We start from the raw sequence: 18052 nt of genomic DNA on the forward strand, positions 1-18052 counted from the left end.
GAACTGCAGCCAGGGCAGGCTGGTTGCCGGTCCAGGCTGCAATGAGCAGCCCTGTGTAGCGGGCATGACAACTCACCGGCCCAGCATGTCGGTGGTGTTGGGGGAGCTGCCAGCGTCCAGAACTGCAGCCAGGGCAGGCTGGTTGCCGGTCCAGGCTGCAATGAGCAGCCCTGTGTAGCGGGCATGACAACTCACCGGCCCAGCATGTCGGTGGTGTTGGGGGAGCTACCAGCGTCCAGAACTGCAGCCAGGGCAGGCTAGTTGCCGGTCCAGGCTGCACTGAGCAGACCTGTGTAGCGGGCATGTCAACTCACCGGCCCAGCATGTCGGTGGTGTTGGGGGAGCTGCCAGCGTCCAGAACTGCAGCCAGGGCAGGCTGGTTGCCGGTCCAGGCTGCAATGAGCAGCCCTGTGTAGCGGGCATGACAACTCACCGGCCCAGCATGTCGGTGGTGTTGGGGGAGCTGCCAGCGTCCAGAACTGCAGCCAGGGCAGGCTGGTTGCCGGTCCAGGCTGCAATGAGCAGCCCTGTGTAGCGGGCATGACAACTCACCGGCCCAGCATGTCGGTGGTGTTGGGGGAGCTGCCAGCGTCCAGAACTGCAGCCAGGGCAGGCTGGTTGCCGGTCCAGGCTGCAATGAGCAGCCCTGTGTAGCGGGCATGACAACTCACCGGCCCAGCATGTCGGTGGTGTTGGGGGAGCTGCCAGCGTCCAGAACTGCAGCCAGGGCAGGCTGGTTGCCGGTCCAGGCTGCAATGAGCAGCCCTGTGTAGCGGGCATGACAACTCACCGGCCCAGCATGTCGGTGGTGTTGGGGGAGCTGCCAGCGTCCAGAACTGCAGCCAGGGCAGGCTGGTTGCCGGTCCAGGCTGCAATGAGCAGCCCTGTGTAGCGGGCATGACAACTCACCGGCCCAGCATGTCGGTGGTGTTGGGGGAGCTGCCAGCGTCCAGAACTGCAGCCAGGGCAGGCTGGTTGCCGGTCCAGGCTGCAATGAGCAGACCTGTGGAGAGGGCATGAGGGTGGGCGGTGATGCTCGAGGCATCTCCGAGCTCCAGCAGTCCCCACAGCTCCTCTCCTCCGGGCAGAGACCTCAGCTGGTCCGTCACTTGGTCGCGTGGCCAGATCTCCTGGGCGCTGGCCCCCACCACGCGTGTGCGCACCTCGCTGTCCGAGCCGGAGCCCGCCTCCTCCTCGCTGGAGATGCTGCTGTGCTCGACGTCTCGCTCCTGTCGACACACGCCGCTGGTCACTGCACTGAGCAGACCTGTGGGCGTGTGGCGTGACAACTCACCGGCCCAGCACGTCTGTGGTGTTGGGGGAGGGGAGACCTAAGATGCACATAAAGTTTTGGACCCGAACACGCTCGAATAATTCACCTTCAGCCAACTTCGGGATTTGTTTTATTTTTAGCGCGGGAAAAATGAATTCAAATAGTAAGGGTGGTCGGTTAGGTTAGCTACATTTAAAACACTTTAAAGCACTATGGACGGTTAGTTAGGTAAGTATAGCTACATTAAAATGAAAATAAACCCGAGGTTGGCCGAAGGTGAATTGTTCGTGTAAGTTCGGGCAGGGTCCCAACTTTATGTGCATCTTAGGTCTCCTTGGGGGAGCCACCAGCTAAAGTGTTTCAATTTTTTGTCCTGTAGACCATTTTATATCGTATTGCTTATGTATTTTCAAGGTAGCAGAGGTTTATTGAAACAAAGTAATTTGTGTGATTTTAATGACGTTCTGGTAAGTCAGTAGATTAGTGGAAGTCCTGTACCGAACTGTGCATAATGTATTCAATTATGCTGTTTAAAAAAAATTATCAAGATAATAGCGCAGTAAGCCCTAAAATGTATCAACTATAAGAATTTAAACTATTTTTTTAAAATATATTATTGTCACCTTTGAATTATTTTTAAAATTAATGTTACATACGAAGTTAAATAAATATGAAATGTTTTACCTTGATTGTTAATGCATTTCTGATGGCTAGCGTAACCATCAGGACAGGCATGTATTAATTTAATGTCTAATTATTTTAGTACATGATCTTTCCAGTATGGGAATGGTTGTCATGTGCACAGTACATGGGTGATACACATAGAGCAGGCTACATGAATTGGTAACATAGTGATGGGGATTGTTAGTGGAGTACACATGTAGTTACATGCGTGAGCTGAGTTCTGGTGAGTACACATGTAGTTACTTGCAGTAGCTGAGTTCTGATGAGTACACATGTAGTTAGTTACCTGAGGGTGTCGAGTGCTGCTGGTGTAGCGTGCAGACGAGCGAGTTCGAGAACTACGACTGTACTGTGACATGTTTGCGGCTCGTCTGCGGCTCTACTGTGGCTTGACTGTGGCTTGACTGTGGCTTGTCTAAGGCTTGACAGCAGCTGAAATACAGAATTTAATTTTGTAATTTTTATTCTGAGAAAAAACATGACAAGGGAAAGTATTTTTTCAATGTATTTATATTTATAGACTAATGAAGAACATACAATTAAATATGATTTTTAATAACTTTGCTCGTGCAATTTCAGGGTATTGCATATTTTTTACTAACGTAAGAAAAGAATGTGATTAATTGCAATTGTTTTTACTGAGTAAATAGACAAAATAGTATTTCAAATAATATAATATTTAATTCATAATACAACCGTTTAATAGGTACATTGTAGTTTTTTAAAGTGGTAATGTGTATGTCTGCAGTTCCAAACCAAAACTGGAGGGCTACCGCACCATACACCCCTCTGGGCCGCGGCTCGCAAGGACAAACCATGCTTACATTTATTATATATACTGATTTTCAATAAATAATTAGGATTAATTCATTTAAACCAGCTTTTCAATGACTTTTTTTTATTGGTTATGGAAAAAAAAATTCAATTTACCACACTAACTCTAGACCATGCCTAGAAAGCCAACACTGTAAAATAATTTGTAAAATAACATATACGAAGGTTTAATAATGTAAATTGTTGTGTAATAATAAAGAAAAACTAGTACTTTCGGAGTTAGTTCACACAGATGTTTCTAGAAAACTAATTTGTGCTACATACAGGCTTTGGTAAAAATTCACAAATGTACATCTGCTATTACAATAACTAACGTAATAAATTATGGAATTGCATGTATGGAGGAAATTACACATACAAGTGTTAAATTGATCTATGTCCTATTTTTGTCAGTACACTGTACACAAAAACATCATTTTATAGCTTGATTCACACCAATGGGCAGAGTCGAATCAGGTCAAGTCACATTGAAATCAGCCCAATTTGAAGTCTTTCTCTATCAATCAGTGCGAACAGATGCTGTCCACCTCTACCAATCATTAACAGCTCGTGTCTACTACAGTAATGCCATTTGCAAAATTGACACTATTAAAAATTGCGTTAATTGTATGGAAGGATAGAAGTTTATTAAACCATGATCTGAAAGACGCTACTGGATACGTGATATCTCCAAATCGGGGAGGGAAGAAGGAGAGTATATCCGCATCTGGTGGACGATGAGACCAAGTTCTGCCAATACTTTCTACTTCGCATGTCGCATTGTGATTTTATTAATTGGCTGAACCTCATTAAAGAGGACATAATGAAGACAGATACTCAGAACAGAAAAGCTGTAAATCAAGCCATCTGTCTGAGGTAATCTAAATAAATAAATAAATTCAAAAAAATTAAAATGTTTTATTGAAAAATGTTGAGAAGAGTTTAGAAAAAAATAAACTGCAGCAATTTAAAAACTTTAAATTCAGAAATTTTCTTGTCGGGAATAACTTTGAAAGTACAAAAGTGCAGATGTCTGTTGGGAACTGGGAGGAGATAAAGGGGACAGCACTTTGAGCGGTGTATAAGCTGCCCCTTGGATTGCAGATGTATGCAGGGGAGGATTACTGCATCGCGGCATTGCTTTCCATTTAAATGATTCCCTCCACTTCATTGATAATAGCGAAAACTCTGTTTTGCCAAGATAGCTTTCATATCATCAAGAAAAAAATCTATGTCAGCTTTTCCTTGATCTTCTGTTTTTTTCCCCTCATCCAAAATACATTTCATGAGAACACTAAAAGCAGTTTCAGCAATTTCGGTTGTATTTTGTTTTGAACAAATGCCGTATGACTTTAGATTCCCAAGATCTCTCGACCATCTTGACATCTGTTTCGTCTGCTGGCAAAATAAGTGATCTTTCTATGTTGTCACGGATGTATACCGTGTCTTGTCCTTGCGAGGTTTTAGAAACAGCATACTTCGAAATGTTTCCGTTTCGAAGGAGACCCAGTTCACCTTTCTCTTATTTGTATTTGAATTTAAATCGGCTTTCTTAACATCGGGTGTTGGGAAATTTGATAATTTTAATACGTAGGACAATTTGTTAATTTTTTGTTGAAATGTTTGTGTGAACTGGCCGGGCGGGTCTGCCTTGCTGTCCGCTGGTTCCTGGCGCGTCTTCACACTACCTGCTCCTAGCTCTCGGCGCACGGCACACGGCACTCGGCAGGAGTCGTCTCGTGAAAACGGAACGGAAGTCGATGCACGGAAATGTGACGCAGAGATTGCGAAATTAGGTGTAGCAGTATTAACCCGTATGTAGGCACTTTCAAGAACATTCGGGGACATACCAAACGTATTGGTGTGCCAAATGAAACTTTATCATAGACTAAAATAGTCATAATAAAAAGTAACCACAAGTTTTGAAATAACCTAAGAAAACTGTCGTTAAAATGATTATAATCCATATTCTCCTTGTAAACTCCCAAGAGGCTTACTAGCCTAGCGTAGCCTCAAGGAGTGATGAAAACTCGTCATTGGAATTTATTTTTATTAACATAATATAATAATAATGTTGGATCAGCTCGGTAAGGTTAAGGTTTTTTTGTAAGAAGTATTTACAGATTTATTTCAATCGTTTAAGCAAAAACAAATTTACAAACATAGGGCTTTGCTTAATGTTATAATGTGTGTTTTAGAATTTTAGGAATGCCATATAAGTATAACTTCTAACGTGTACAGAAACTTTTATAGTAGGTATTGACTGTTAAGTTTTTTTTTAACGAGATTCGTAGTATTTAAATTAAATTCCTTATCGAAAAACAGGTTTTATCGGAGCTTTTTCCATTAGTTAAAATTTCCGGTTGTTTCATGCTGCTGTTTGCTATCTGCGCGTGATGGCGGCAAACAGCGCTTAGATTCAGACAGCGAATTCTAGCGGTGGGCGCACAAAGTGTGCGTGATTAGCTTCCAGAAATTCTGGTATTTGAATAGCGACTATTATATTTATCAGTTTATTTATAACTCTCACATTATCTTGAAGAATTATACGTTAAAATTCGAGTCCGTGTTTTGTATCATAATTTTATTTGCAACACGAACAACATGAGGACACGTGAGTTTGCTCGTTCCAGAGGTTAGATTTTGCACATCGCTAGACTCACTTACATTCTTTTTAGTACTGCTAAATTATTATATTATCAAAGATTTTAACCGTCTACTTTAATTTATTACATTAATGTATTCATTTAATTTTAGCAAATAATTTTAATGGCCACTGTATAATGAACTATTTAAACTAGGCTTTAGAAATTAAGATACGTAAAAGTGGTGGTTCGAACTGACATTAATAAAAATTGTTAAATGTAAAATATTGATCAATTATTGAAACTATTCGTGCCTATTTGTTTGGATATGGCTTAAATGTTTACACTGAAATTATTACTATAGTATTTAATATGTTCTCAATTACTTCACGTTCGTTCAAAATTAGTTTACAAATAGTTTCACTGTACTCATTCTTAAACTTCAGAGTACATAAACTATCAGTTTGATAAAAAAATAATATTTTTTAAAGGTCGGCTCTTACTCCATGTATATATTTTTATTTTCTCGCCATTAAGATTACTTAAGGGCTATTTCTGAATAACTGGCATGATACCTCCACTGTGTTTGTCATGTCAAAAGTATTTTCAATGCACGTATTAGTAATTGTTATCCCTTGGCCGAAATATTACACCCTTTGTACTACAGTTGTGTCTATTGATAATATTAGGTACGTAACATGTGAAAGGGAGGTATCATGCAAAGATTTCAGAAAAATACCTTAAATGATAATAACAGTGACAAGGAAATGGAGAAGAGCCACGTGGCAAGGGAGACAGGAACACTTGTGTCTGTGGACGCCCCTCCTAGCGGTTACGCCACTGCCGAAAAAATTAATAATCTATAAAATTAGCTATGAGACAGTCGCAAAAACTTAGATAACCGGAAGGCGCTACGGGCATTAAACTTCACATTTATTTAAGCAATACTGTGTCATTGTGATGACAAAGGTAATAATTATAGAAATACTGAATTAAAATCCGGATTTGAATGAAGCATAAACAATGCATTAGACTTTGCTAAGAGACGAAGAAAGCAACATAGACATTGCAAAAGCCTGTGCTAAGGGATAATCTGGATAACGTAGTCAAAATAATAAAGAAATAACAAAAAAATTAAAAAAAATCTCTTTGAAGAGCAAAATAACTCTTCTTGGATAATCCACGTACTAACTTGCACGGTCCTAAGCTTACCGTCTCCTGGCTATGTGAATTACAGACAGGCACACACTCCCTTTTATTAATATCAAAGATAGAAATAAGGAAATATTAACAAAAATTAATATTCTTGTTGATTACTATTCAAAACTGTGAAATTTGATTGAAATATGTTTTTATCTTATTTTAGCTTATTTACTGTTCAGGAAAAGATTTTTTTTTTTTTAATTTCCCGAAGCAGTTAATGCCAGTAGCGGATCCAGAGGGGGGGGGGGGGGCTAAGGGGCTCAAGCCCCCTCCAAAAGCATCTGGGTCCACTATTGTTTTAGTGTTTGCCTTGATAAAGCCTAGCCTCAGCTGGGTCAAACCAAAATCCTGGATCTGCCACTGGTTAATGCCATTGCGGATGGATTAGTGGCATATATAACTCGTGCACGGACATATCGGAGCAGTTAGTAGGCACACAGCTTACCGCGGGCTGGACGGCTGGACGGCGGAGCACTCACTGCAGCCTCGCCCCTGCTATATATAGCTCCTGGAGCAGCCTGGCGCGTGTTGCTAGCGCCCCCCCCCCCCCTCCCTGCTGACAGCAGTGCGCACTGCCGCAGGTGGGGGCAGACGGGGCCGCATCCAGGGTGCGCGGCGCGGCGGGCCTGCAGTTCGTGTCCCGGGACTACCACCAGCGGGCGCTAGTGGCCACACTCCAGCTCTCCGAGGTGCGTGCACTCCTGCCTTTTATTTCTCATGTACAACTTGTTTATTCAAGTCAATCTTCTTTAGTGGGAAAATGGAAAAAAATATGAGAGTGGATTTTTAGGATGCGCGCACCATGCAACGAAATTTTTCACAGGAAGATGGCGAACTCAAGTGTAATAATATAAACCCATGTATAGTCACTTCATAAAACGTAGGGGACGTGCATGGCATTTGTTTATAGTGACGTGGACCGGGGCTCGCCCACCATCAGGCGCCGTCTGGCGTGACTGCAGCTACTACCGCAGCAATACCTCGTTCCTTCCATTTCAGACAGCACAACCTTTCTTTTGGCCCGAGGTGTTTTGTGTTTCATCTGACTGAGGTAAAGAGCTCAAGTAACTGAAGCAACCTGGTTGTAAGAGAGCGGTGTCCGCTGGCTGTAACACAAGCACGGCGGCGCGAAGACGCCAGTGTGACGGGTAGTGCAGTGCCGCCCCCTGCTGCTGCTTCGGGCCGCCGGGCGCCAGCCCCACGACAGTGGACGCCGCGACGAGGCGCATGCGCAGGACGCTCTGAGCCCCGGGAGCGCACACAGGCGCCGGCGGTGTGAGGGTTCCTGCCGAGCAGCCGTGGCTAGCACTGTGTGCCTCGTGCCATGGCCTCCCCTGTCGCCTAGCCTGAGCCCCGGGGAAGGCCAGTAATCCAAGTGTACGTCTGACGCGACAGGAGAAGTGCACGAGATGGTGGACAGTGGTGCGCTGGTGACTCGGGAGGGTGAATGGTCGCGACAGTGTCCACGCAGACATGTCCGGTGCGCCCCCCCCCCTCCCCCCGGCCATGCGCCTCCAGCGCCCGCGACCAAGGCTCCCAAAGTGAAGCAGGGCACCAGTATCGCGCCCTCTGATCAGCTGTGCCAGACCCGCGGCCTGTATCCAGGAATACCAGAGGCACTCCGCCCTGCTTCAGCGGGACGAGATGCCATGTGGAGCACACCGCCACAAACCCCCACACCAGTGCAGAGCTGCGACTGTGAGCGGGTCCCGGCCAGGGGCCACAGGGGGTGTGCAGCACTGGAGCGTGACCTGCGCGCGGCAGCCAGGCCCCTCGTGCTGCTTCAGTCCTCCGAGGCCGACCCCTGAGTCCCTCCGGCAGCTGCAGCGAGGCCACACAGCCCACAAGCTGTCGGCAACCAAGCGCCTTCCTCGGGAGTGGAGCGAGACTGTGTGTGTTTACAGGCGCGAACCACTGTAGAGCCTAGCTGCATTCAGTGACTAAGTGCCAGTGACTTGTGATCAGACATTAAGTACAATTATTTATTATTAATGTAAATATCAGTAATCAATAAAACTGTAATGAAACTTAATTGGGCGATCCCTTACGAAGCCAGGTCTCCCCATGTTATTAAATGTAACAATTCTCATATGGTGCTGAAACAATAATTATGTTAAACATATAAATATATATCCTAATGTTTACAATATTTATTGATTTTCAATATTTTTTCAAATTCATCTCAATTATTTTATTAAATTAAATATTAAGTTTATACTCATTTTTATGTTAGAATTGTAAAACCTAGTATTTTTTTAATTAATATATACAGTAAATTAAATTTCCAAATACTTCAGTGTCTTAAATCAAAAATAATCAAAACTTTTAACGTGTGCACATAGGTAAACACACCTTTTTTTAATTGTTAAGGAAAAGAATGATATCAATAACTTCATGTGTTCAAATAAATTGTTGTCAATACGAAATGTATTGTTGAGTAGGAGGGGATGGGAATGAGCTGTTGGACTGTGTCGTGATGGTTTCAGCCGACGGAGAACGTGGTCGCCTGGCAGAGGTTCCTGCCCAGCGGACCCATAGCTCTGTTACCGGTGAGTGGTGTGTGTCGAGCCCGACACGTTTCCGCATCGTCACACAGTTGTTTTTTTGGAATATCTTTACGATTCACTCCTGCCCTTACGTTCACCTGTGCTGACCAATTGTATCCTCACACTCTTGAAATGACAACATTCTGACAGAAATAGTTACATGTCTTGATGTCACAAACAGGGGTTATTTGTAATTAAAGTATTTGGCTGCAGGGATTCGCGTAGGACAGATGTGCACTTGTAATGTTCACGCAAGTATAGTCATCGTTGCTAGCCCCAAGTCCTAGAACAAGAGTGTGTAGGACAGTACTCAACTGCAGTTGTCTGCATCCCAGTGCGTGTGTGCGGTGGCCTGTTTCAACATGAAGTGTGCACTTTCATGCTCCTTTTGCCTTTAGTGAAGTTCATTTAATGTGATGTTAAAAAAAGTTCTCATATTAGGATATGTACAGTTAAGGATACATTGTTTAATTTTGTCCACTCACACAGCTTATTTAAATCCAATAAAAAATGTGTATCTGGAGAATATTTAAAAGGAACCCTTTAAATTTTATTTGTATATGAATCATATAAAATACAAAATATTTTTTTTTGGTGTAGCTGTATGTGTCGTAAACATAATTAAAGTCATGTAATACCTGCCGGTATGCACATTGTCGCAGCAGAGAGAGAGAGAGAGCGCGCTGGGTGTTGCAGCTCACGGCACAGCTCAGCTCGCTGGTGTGGTCCACCAGCACGGACGAAGCTCGGCGTCTGCTCTCGCTGCCGCCTGACAGCTTCGTGGATGCTGTCAACGAAGCTCTGGTGAGACGCCTTTACTTTCCACCTCTGCCTTTAATGCATGTTTACAACGTGCATAAATCAATAAATCAATAATAAATCAGTAAAGGTAAACTGAAATAATATTCCTTTTCATGTTATTAAAAAAAAGTGTTTACTTTGCTATTTAAGACAAGTTTTTCCCCTTATGTATAGTACTCTGGAGTAATAGTTGAATATATATATTTTTTTAACTTGCCCTCAGTAAGAATCAGTTACAATCATATGTATACATAACATTGTTTTGTTATTATGCACTCCCATAATAATGATTTCTACATTAAGCACTCTTATTTTAATAAGCTATCTTTTTTCCCCCATGTTTTTACTATTATGACTGTCATTTATTTTACATGTCGACAATAATAGCAGACTGCAATGATAAAGAATAAGAATGTTGTAAGCTTGTGAACCATCCAGCTGTAGTGTGGTCTGCCTCGTGTCAAGAGTGGTGCCGACAGAGTCGCTGGCCGAGCGTAGAGGCACGGGCGTGACACTTGTCGCCAGTGGAAGCAGTTTCCCCGCGACAGCGCGGTGGAATGGGCGCTGCGCGGCCTCTACAGGCTCCTGGAGGGCGTGTCGCTCGCGCCGCCGGCCGTGCGCCAGCTGCAGCCGAGTGTGGCGTGTGTGGAGGAGGGCAGCAGGGCTGCGTTCCCCCTGGGGCTCGGGCACGCCCCGCGCTACGTCGCTCCAGGCATCGCACTCGTGGGGTGCGTACCCTGACTGCTGCCAATCACAACACTCGCACAATCAGAGTGTGCAGCAAAAAGCAGAAAAAAACATTATTATTGTGTAGTGATATTTAGTGAGTATATTTTTTATGTAAATGTTTTTAATTTTTTAAAATTATTTATATTTGATTTTCTGACAAAAGATTTTCTTTTATGAATAGGAATTAATTTTTTAACCTACAGTCAAAATAGAATGCAAGATGGAATTTGAAGATAAGGCAACTTTAAATGCACAATATCACAAGCCTAGACGTAAGGCAGCCATGAACCACGGATTCATAGATCATCTAAAGCATGTTCTGAAGAATCAGTATCAACATATGAAGTAGGCATCGCACACCCGTTTATTATGTAACAATTAAAAATTGAATTTTGACCTATCTGTGCGACTAATCCTTGATAACTAAACATTAGCTAAGCGATTTGACACAGGAATCCGATGTTTAGTCCGAATTTACAACCCACATCGAGGAACACAGCAGGTTAATCCAGACAAAGCCGAATAAACATCACTTAAATGTATTTAAAACACTTTAAAATAATTATTTGCATTTATATTAAATATTTCACCATTTATCTACATCTTAAAACCATTAGCCAAATACTGACGGTTGTTTACGATTTTTTTTGTGTGTGTGTGTTTCCAGGTAATTTGAGCGACAATTTTGCCATGAGCTGGTCCAGATCATCTCGTGGCTGGGCCAAAGGCTCGCGTCTAAAACAAAGTCCGCTGAGCAGATTTAAATGTAATTATTTAAGCTGAATCCCTGCGATAGGATGTTAACAAAAAATTTAGATTAAATATGAACAGGAACGACAGCGGTCAGTGAACACAAAGATGAAGTCCCCGGAGTGTGGGGAGCGTCCTACCTCGGGTGGCGATGCGAAGCAACCGGGGAGATACATGGCTGCAGAGGTGGTTCGTCAACGCAATGGCGCCAACCTGAAAGTACCTCTAAATGAACCAGAGTCATGCCGCTGATGTGCGTCAGTTAAACATACAATAATTCTCTTAAAATTACAGTCAAATTAATCCATACCTAAAACCTATAACAATTTATTTAAAACAATTATGGTTTAGATTCATAAATTTTAAGATGACTTTGGCAATCTGTATCATTTAATGTTAAGTGGTACGAAAATATGAAAATTTCTAATAAGTATTTATAATACCTGAAAGGACAGGAATACTATTAACTTATAAGAAAAAGATTACAATATTAATTACTGTCGACACAAAAGAGAAAGCTTACAAATATTAATCACGATTTATCACTGGCTCAACTGCACCGTCTTGCAGTAGTTAGCGGCTCACACACATACGCACACACGTGTCCCGGGCGGGGTGAGGAGGGGTGGTGACATATCGGATTCTGTGGGGTGCAGCCCCAGATGTCAAAAATTTCTAAGGGTTTACCAAACGACAATAATTTAATTTAAATATAATCCAACTAACACCACAATTGCAACTTACTATCTGCGTGTTGCACACAACCAGGTATTCTCGCGATCAAACCTACTCTTAAGCCTACAAATACTCGGCAAGAGTTCCACGATCAAGAACAATGTACAATACCGATCTCTTAAACTATGACTAGAAACAGCCGAGTAATCATGCGCGGAGGGGTGGGGAGGGGAGGAGAAGCAGAGCAAAGGGAGGGGATATGCATAGTGCAGAACTGAACTACGTTATGCTGAGGTGGTCACTTCTAGTGTCCGAGATCCCCCCCCACCACCCCTTCCAACAGTTCAGGATTATTTAATATGTATTTAACAACAATCTGCCTCTTTTATGCTGCACATTAAGTTTGTAATGGTTAACTAAGAGTTGTCACTCTTGGTGACATTAGAGTGGATATCGTTATTGGAAATGGAATAGAAATTTCAATTTGACAGATATTTTTCCCCAGCTGGAAGGGAGGCACTCGCAGCGGGCAACGCAGGGAGGGGCGAGGGGCGAGGGGTGACGCGCGAGTGGTGTTGCAGGGACGCAGCGCACCGCGTGCACCCGCTGGCCGGGCAGGGCATGAACCTGGGGCTGGGGGACGTGCGGAGCCTGGCGCGCGTGCTGGCCGACGCTGTGAGCAGCGGCCAGCGACTGGGTGGGTGCTCCTAGCTGTCCCTGCTCCCTGCGCCCTGCGCCCCTAGCTATAAGTTATAAGTTATACTCTTTTAAGTTTTTTTTTTCTCTTTAGTTACAATTTCATAAGACCCTAAAATTGTGATTACTTTAAAATATGAGAAACATAATTATTGTTAGTTTTTCACGTGTTGCACATGTTGAAACGTTGCGAAACAAAGAAGACGACGCAGTTTGGAGAAGTGACCGGCTAGATTCAAGGACGATTATTCAATCATAGGGAATTTTTTTTTAAATAAGCAAGTATTTGATGAGTACTGTGTGTTTTATGCTACAATGATGGAAGATTTAACAACATTGATATGTTTTTTCTTCAAACTCCCATTGCTATATCAGCTAAATAAAATGTTACAAAGCTTTGGAAAAAATTTCAGGGCATGCTAGTCAAATAACCCCTAGCTTTTACTTACAGGTTTTATACACATTTTGACCGTTTGATGTACCTAAATAGGATAGTTTTTAAACATATAGTTTATGAATAACAACACATCATTTATAGAGTTCTGACCAGTTTTTTTTTATAAATTAAAAGTGTCAGAACCACGATTATGTTTGTCAAGTTTGCGATCTTGTAGCACAATTATTAAGGAAAAAACCATGGTATTTCAAAATCCCTGAGTGTTTGTCTGTATTAGTATGTACTTTATTTACTCTATGACCATATGTTTGACCACAGAACAGAAAATGAAATGGACGTGAACGTTATTTACATCAGAAAGCAAAGGTGCCATGACCACAGCCGTTTACATTAAGTAAATAACCTTAACAATTGCCACTTTTAAATTTATTCTAGTGTTCCGCCTTACATTTTTCTGAGTGTTTCTTATCAAATGCTATGCTGTTGCGATGTAAATTGAGATAAATGTTTTTACATGAAACAGGAAAGTAATTAATTAATACTGAGTGTGACGGAAACAACATTGAAAATAAAGAGAAGTCAACTATGAAATCCGCAAATCCCAGATACCTATATAAAAATTAGGATCAATTGTATTATCACTTGAAAACAAAAAAAAATAAATTAAAAACTAAAGAAATTGAAGATTGTCTGTAATAATCTAATCTAAGTTGTATTTACTTTAAATGTACTTGTGATGTTCTGATTAGATCAGAGGTTATGGCAAGACTTTGGCATACACGAAACTCTGGTTTTTGTAATTCAGAAACAAGTAGGAGGACCTAACTGGGTGAGTGTAGTGACACTGATTTCACCTTAATAACTTATTGGCAACAAAATGTACATAGTTTTGTAGTAAAGCATCTAGTAAACAGCCTTTTCCCCCATACAAAATTGTTCATATATCTAAAGAAGTATGGAAGCTGACGGTGGTGCGTGTGTGTGTGTGCGTGTGTGCGTGCAGGCAGCATGGCCGGGCTCCTGCGCTACGAGACGGCTCGCCAGAGACACAACGTGCCCACCGTGCTGGCCATCGACGGTCTGCACCGGCTGTACAACACGGCGGCCACGCCCGTGGTCGTGTTGCGCAGCCTGGGGCTGCACTTGACGCAATGCCTGCCGCCCGTCAAGGTGAGGCTCCTGTTCCGAACTGCAGGTCGTAGCTGTGTGTATGTGTGTTTGTCCCTTGCGCGTTCCTATCTACTGCGACGGTGAAACCTTGGTGAGTTATGTGCGTGCCCATGAGGACTTCTGGATTAGTACAACCATTTTACAATAGGTGGTGCGCTAATCATTTCAACTAATGTGTTTATTTCATATAGTTTACAAGCAGTTTGTGTTGCATCAGTGCGCATACATGACACAATTTAATTTAATGAAATATGAGATATAGAGCAATATGGAAGAATAGAGAGAGAGAAATATTTATAGATAGTGAGAGAGATAGAGATATATTTAGAGATAGTGCAAGATAGAGATATATTTAGAGATAAAGAGAGAATTGGAGAGAAATATGGAGAGACAGAGAATTAGAGAGATATATATAGAGAGAGAATTAGCCAGAGAGATGCTTTGTATATGTGTACCTATGTCAAACAAATTACAAAAAATTTGAATGAGGCATGGCAATGCATGCTGGGTGTTAGCTAGTTACAAATATATTGGTTTGAAAACTAGTAATTTTTACTTCAAACAAACAATTTATTAAATAGCAAAGGATCACTAGCAAAATTATATTGTATGTTGAAGTTGTTAGCTTCCCAAAATAGATCACTGCATGCAATTAATTATATTTCTTTATAAAATTGTGTACTGTGAAATTATATGTGGTTTTATTTAGTACTTGAAAATGTATTTTCCAAATTTTATTACTTAATTTAATTATTTAATTAAAAACTGCAGTAAAAAACACTCAAAACTCCATTAGCTACTTAAAAGCAAATGGAAGCATACAAACTCTATTGTTTTCTTTATTTTCTAAGGTCATGTTCTGCATAGCTAAGTATTCACTCTCGCACTGGTCATGACAGAGTGCTAGTCACATAGATTGCTAGTCACAGAGAGTGTGATTATAAGTGCAGTCTGAAAGCACCCTAGGTAAATACCGTATTTACCCGTATATAAGTCACACATTTTATGCGATTTTTAATTTGAAAAATAAAAATGTAGCGTGATCCGTATGCAGTTTTTCACTTTGGGTTAAAAAAATATTACACTATACCGTTAAATGAATATGTGCATATGTATATAACCTACCTTGGTTTTTAATAAAAATAACTCCACGAGTCAGTATAAATAGTTTAATCACTACATCCCAGCAGTAGTATTGTCCATCTGCCGCCCGCCCGGTCAGCGCCGGCAAGTGATGTGTCTGCAGCGCTGTGATGGTGTGGCAAGAGCAAGGTGCGTGGCAGTGTTGATTCTCCTCTCTCATCAGTGCGATGTCCCGTGAACTGGCACCCACACAATCAGCGTATATATCTTGACCGGTGTTTATGACGCAACTGTGCTTAATGATGATTGTTTTTGCTTTCAACTGAACATTCCGTGACAAAACAGCAGCCATCGTTGGTATTTATACATGCATATTTTATATTCCTCCAGCCGCACACGAGTTTGCCGGCAACTGGCAACCGGCAGGGCTAGTTTTTAAACAAGAGTAGCTTGCCACCTCTTCTCTCTCTGTGGCAAAGGGATGAGTTAAAAAATAAAATACAATAGACGAAATGGAAACAAGGGTATGAAAACAGCATTAAGTAATGTGGGAATCGGAGGGGTCGTGAATATAGGAGGGAGGGGAAGAGAGAAGTAAGTCCCCTTGCCCCCTCCCGCCAGTAACACACAAGAAGGACGAGAGACAGCACTTGTATCCATGGAACACTAGTGAAGACAGAGATATGGTGCGACCCTGAACATCCAAATGTTATATTTTTATGTCCAAAATTTAAGATGCGACCCATATGCAGGGACATTCCCTTCTGCCGGTAAATACGGTACTGCGTAAGCACTGTTTGGAAGCAGACATGGCGAGTGTGTGTGTATACTGTTGCATGAGTCAGTCATTAGTTATTCTGCTGTGATTTCTTTTTCCAGGAAGCAATTATGGAGCATGCTGCTGTTTGAAGAAAGCAGATAAATAATAATTGCATGTAAATATTTGTAAATAACAGTCTGCAGGAAATGTATTTACAATTTGAAATAAAAGTAACCTTTGATTCAAACAAAAATAAGTTTACTAGGATATTTGAGGTTGCTGTTAATGAATTAAAGTTCAACCGTTACCAATCTTTTATTTCTTAAGAAACACGTGAATATGATGTGGCGTAAAATAAAGAAACAGATGAATACTATTAATGTGCATTATATGAAAGTTACTAATTTATACTGTAAATAAATAATAGTATAGAAACAAAAAAAAAAGAAACTTTTCCTTTCTCAGCAAAAACTTTGTCAAATTTCTTTGTCAGAACCGTAGTTAAAATTCATAATTATTTTCTGCAGTTGACTGACTTATTTATTTTGCACATCCTTGAAATTTGTCACTATTAATCCATAGCCACTCAAAAAAGCAGAAACACGTATACCTGTTTGATTGAATTCTTGTTGACCCTTGTTATCATAGCAAACAGATGTTTTACAAAAAGCACCAACTATATTGTCATCGATGGTACTGCCTAATCCAGGCTCTGAGCATTCATCGGGACCAAAATGTATCTTCCGTGGCAAGGTGTTTGTGCACATGTTCAGTGCGAGGCATCATGATGTATATCACTGGCCTCTCAATGAAACTGATAACTCTGCTGTGTGCTGTGTGTGGTAATGTAGAGTGAAGCTTTATCATTGTTCGCCTCCAAACCCAAAATAAGAATGAATAGTGTTGTGCATGTCAAGGTCTGGCATATGTGACATGTCAAGGCTTGGTGTGACACTGTACCTCTCAAGGACTGGAAGCCCTGTTTCAACCCCGGCTGTAGAGGAACATTCCCACTCCGTCATTATGTTTTATCTATTGCTCATTTGTGTTAACATCATCTTTGAGCCTTTAGACATAAAACCATATATTATTTTTTGAAGGAAGTGTACAATGTTTATTATTTAGTAAAAGCATAAGTTAGTTTCTGGTTCGGTATTGGTGCGCGGGTGATGCCCCCCTATGGCCGACATTCTGTGGCAAGCTGCGGTGCAGGGAAGATGCTCTGTCCCGGGGACAAGTGTGAGTCGTCATTGCGGTGATTACGATCATACAGCAACCCGCATGCCCCCAGGCTGCGCCTCGCCGCGGCACTGCGGAGCCAACAAGCTCGTGGGACTGTTTCCCAGACTACACGGGCCGGCAACCTTCCGGTCATTCATTATTACCAATGTCGAGTCACGGCTCCGGAACACAGAGCTCCACGCCTTAGTTACCACTGACCGACTCCAGCTAAACCAGTCTGCAACGACTGTCAATAGTACAATAGAACGTAACATATTTAATAGTCATGTTATGGTAGCCACTAAGCGCTCATGTTACACAGTGTCGAATGTTACACAGTGTCATGTCGAATATATATAAACGTGTCTTGCAAATGCTACAGTTTTATTTTCAATACCCAGGATCATAGTTATATAGAGATCAGCGTATTATGTGGTGTAACTTCTCAAGTTACATTCGAGCCAGTGAAGGTAGCAGACCACGATATCAAGTTTGGTTGGACGCACAAAGCTAGCCTAGTGTTTTCCGGACAATTTAGGTCTCAGATTCACCCAGTAACCACTAGACCCACCCAATCGGTGATGGCAGGTGTTATTAAATAAGTTTTTGTGCAAAATCTTTTCAAGTAATTTATTAAGGATTTGTTTTTAAAGAATAGAGTTAAGT

At 41.8% G+C, this 18052-nt stretch overlaps 3 protein-coding genes across 3 annotated transcripts in view; 1 reads left to right on the forward strand and 2 right to left on the reverse strand.

Moving 5' to 3' along the window:
- Nucleotides 1-16418, forward strand: part of LOC134530056 (ubiquinone biosynthesis monooxygenase COQ6, mitochondrial) — a 44530-nt gene extending 28112 nt beyond the window's left edge. Inside the window, exons 4-10 of the mRNA XM_063364606.1 lie at nt 7140-7247; nt 9045-9107; nt 9801-9908; nt 10431-10633; nt 12641-12756; nt 14156-14322; nt 16285-16418. Of these exons, the coding sequence (XP_063220676.1) occupies nt 7140-7247; nt 9045-9107; nt 9801-9908; nt 10431-10633; nt 12641-12756; nt 14156-14322; nt 16285-16314 (795 nt within the window). The 3' untranslated portion in view covers nt 16315-16418. The remainder of the gene's footprint in view (nt 1-7139; nt 7248-9044; nt 9108-9800; nt 9909-10430; nt 10634-12640; nt 12757-14155; nt 14323-16284) is intronic.
- The window catches only part of LOC134530058 (1,5-anhydro-D-fructose reductase-like), a 166617-nt gene that overhangs the window by 59666 nt on the left and 88899 nt on the right, over nt 1-18052 (reverse strand). The gene's annotated exons all lie outside the window — the stretch shown is intronic.
- On the reverse strand, nt 306-7097 carry LOC134530061 (uncharacterized). The gene is made up of 3 exons (XM_063364612.1): nt 7004-7097; nt 2244-2389; nt 306-1229 (listed from the first exon to the last, which is right to left on the reverse strand). The coding sequence occupies exons 2-3, from the start codon at nt 2313-2315 to the stop codon at nt 906-908; spliced, it is 396 nt and encodes a 131-aa protein (XP_063220682.1). The 5' UTR covers nt 2316-2389; nt 7004-7097; the 3' UTR covers nt 306-905.

The sequence above is a fragment of the Bacillus rossius genome, chromosome 3 (assembly GCF_032445375.1).
Source record: "Bacillus rossius redtenbacheri isolate Brsri chromosome 3, Brsri_v3, whole genome shotgun sequence".
NCBI lineage: Eukaryota > Metazoa > Arthropoda > Insecta > Phasmatodea > Bacillidae > Bacillus > Bacillus rossius.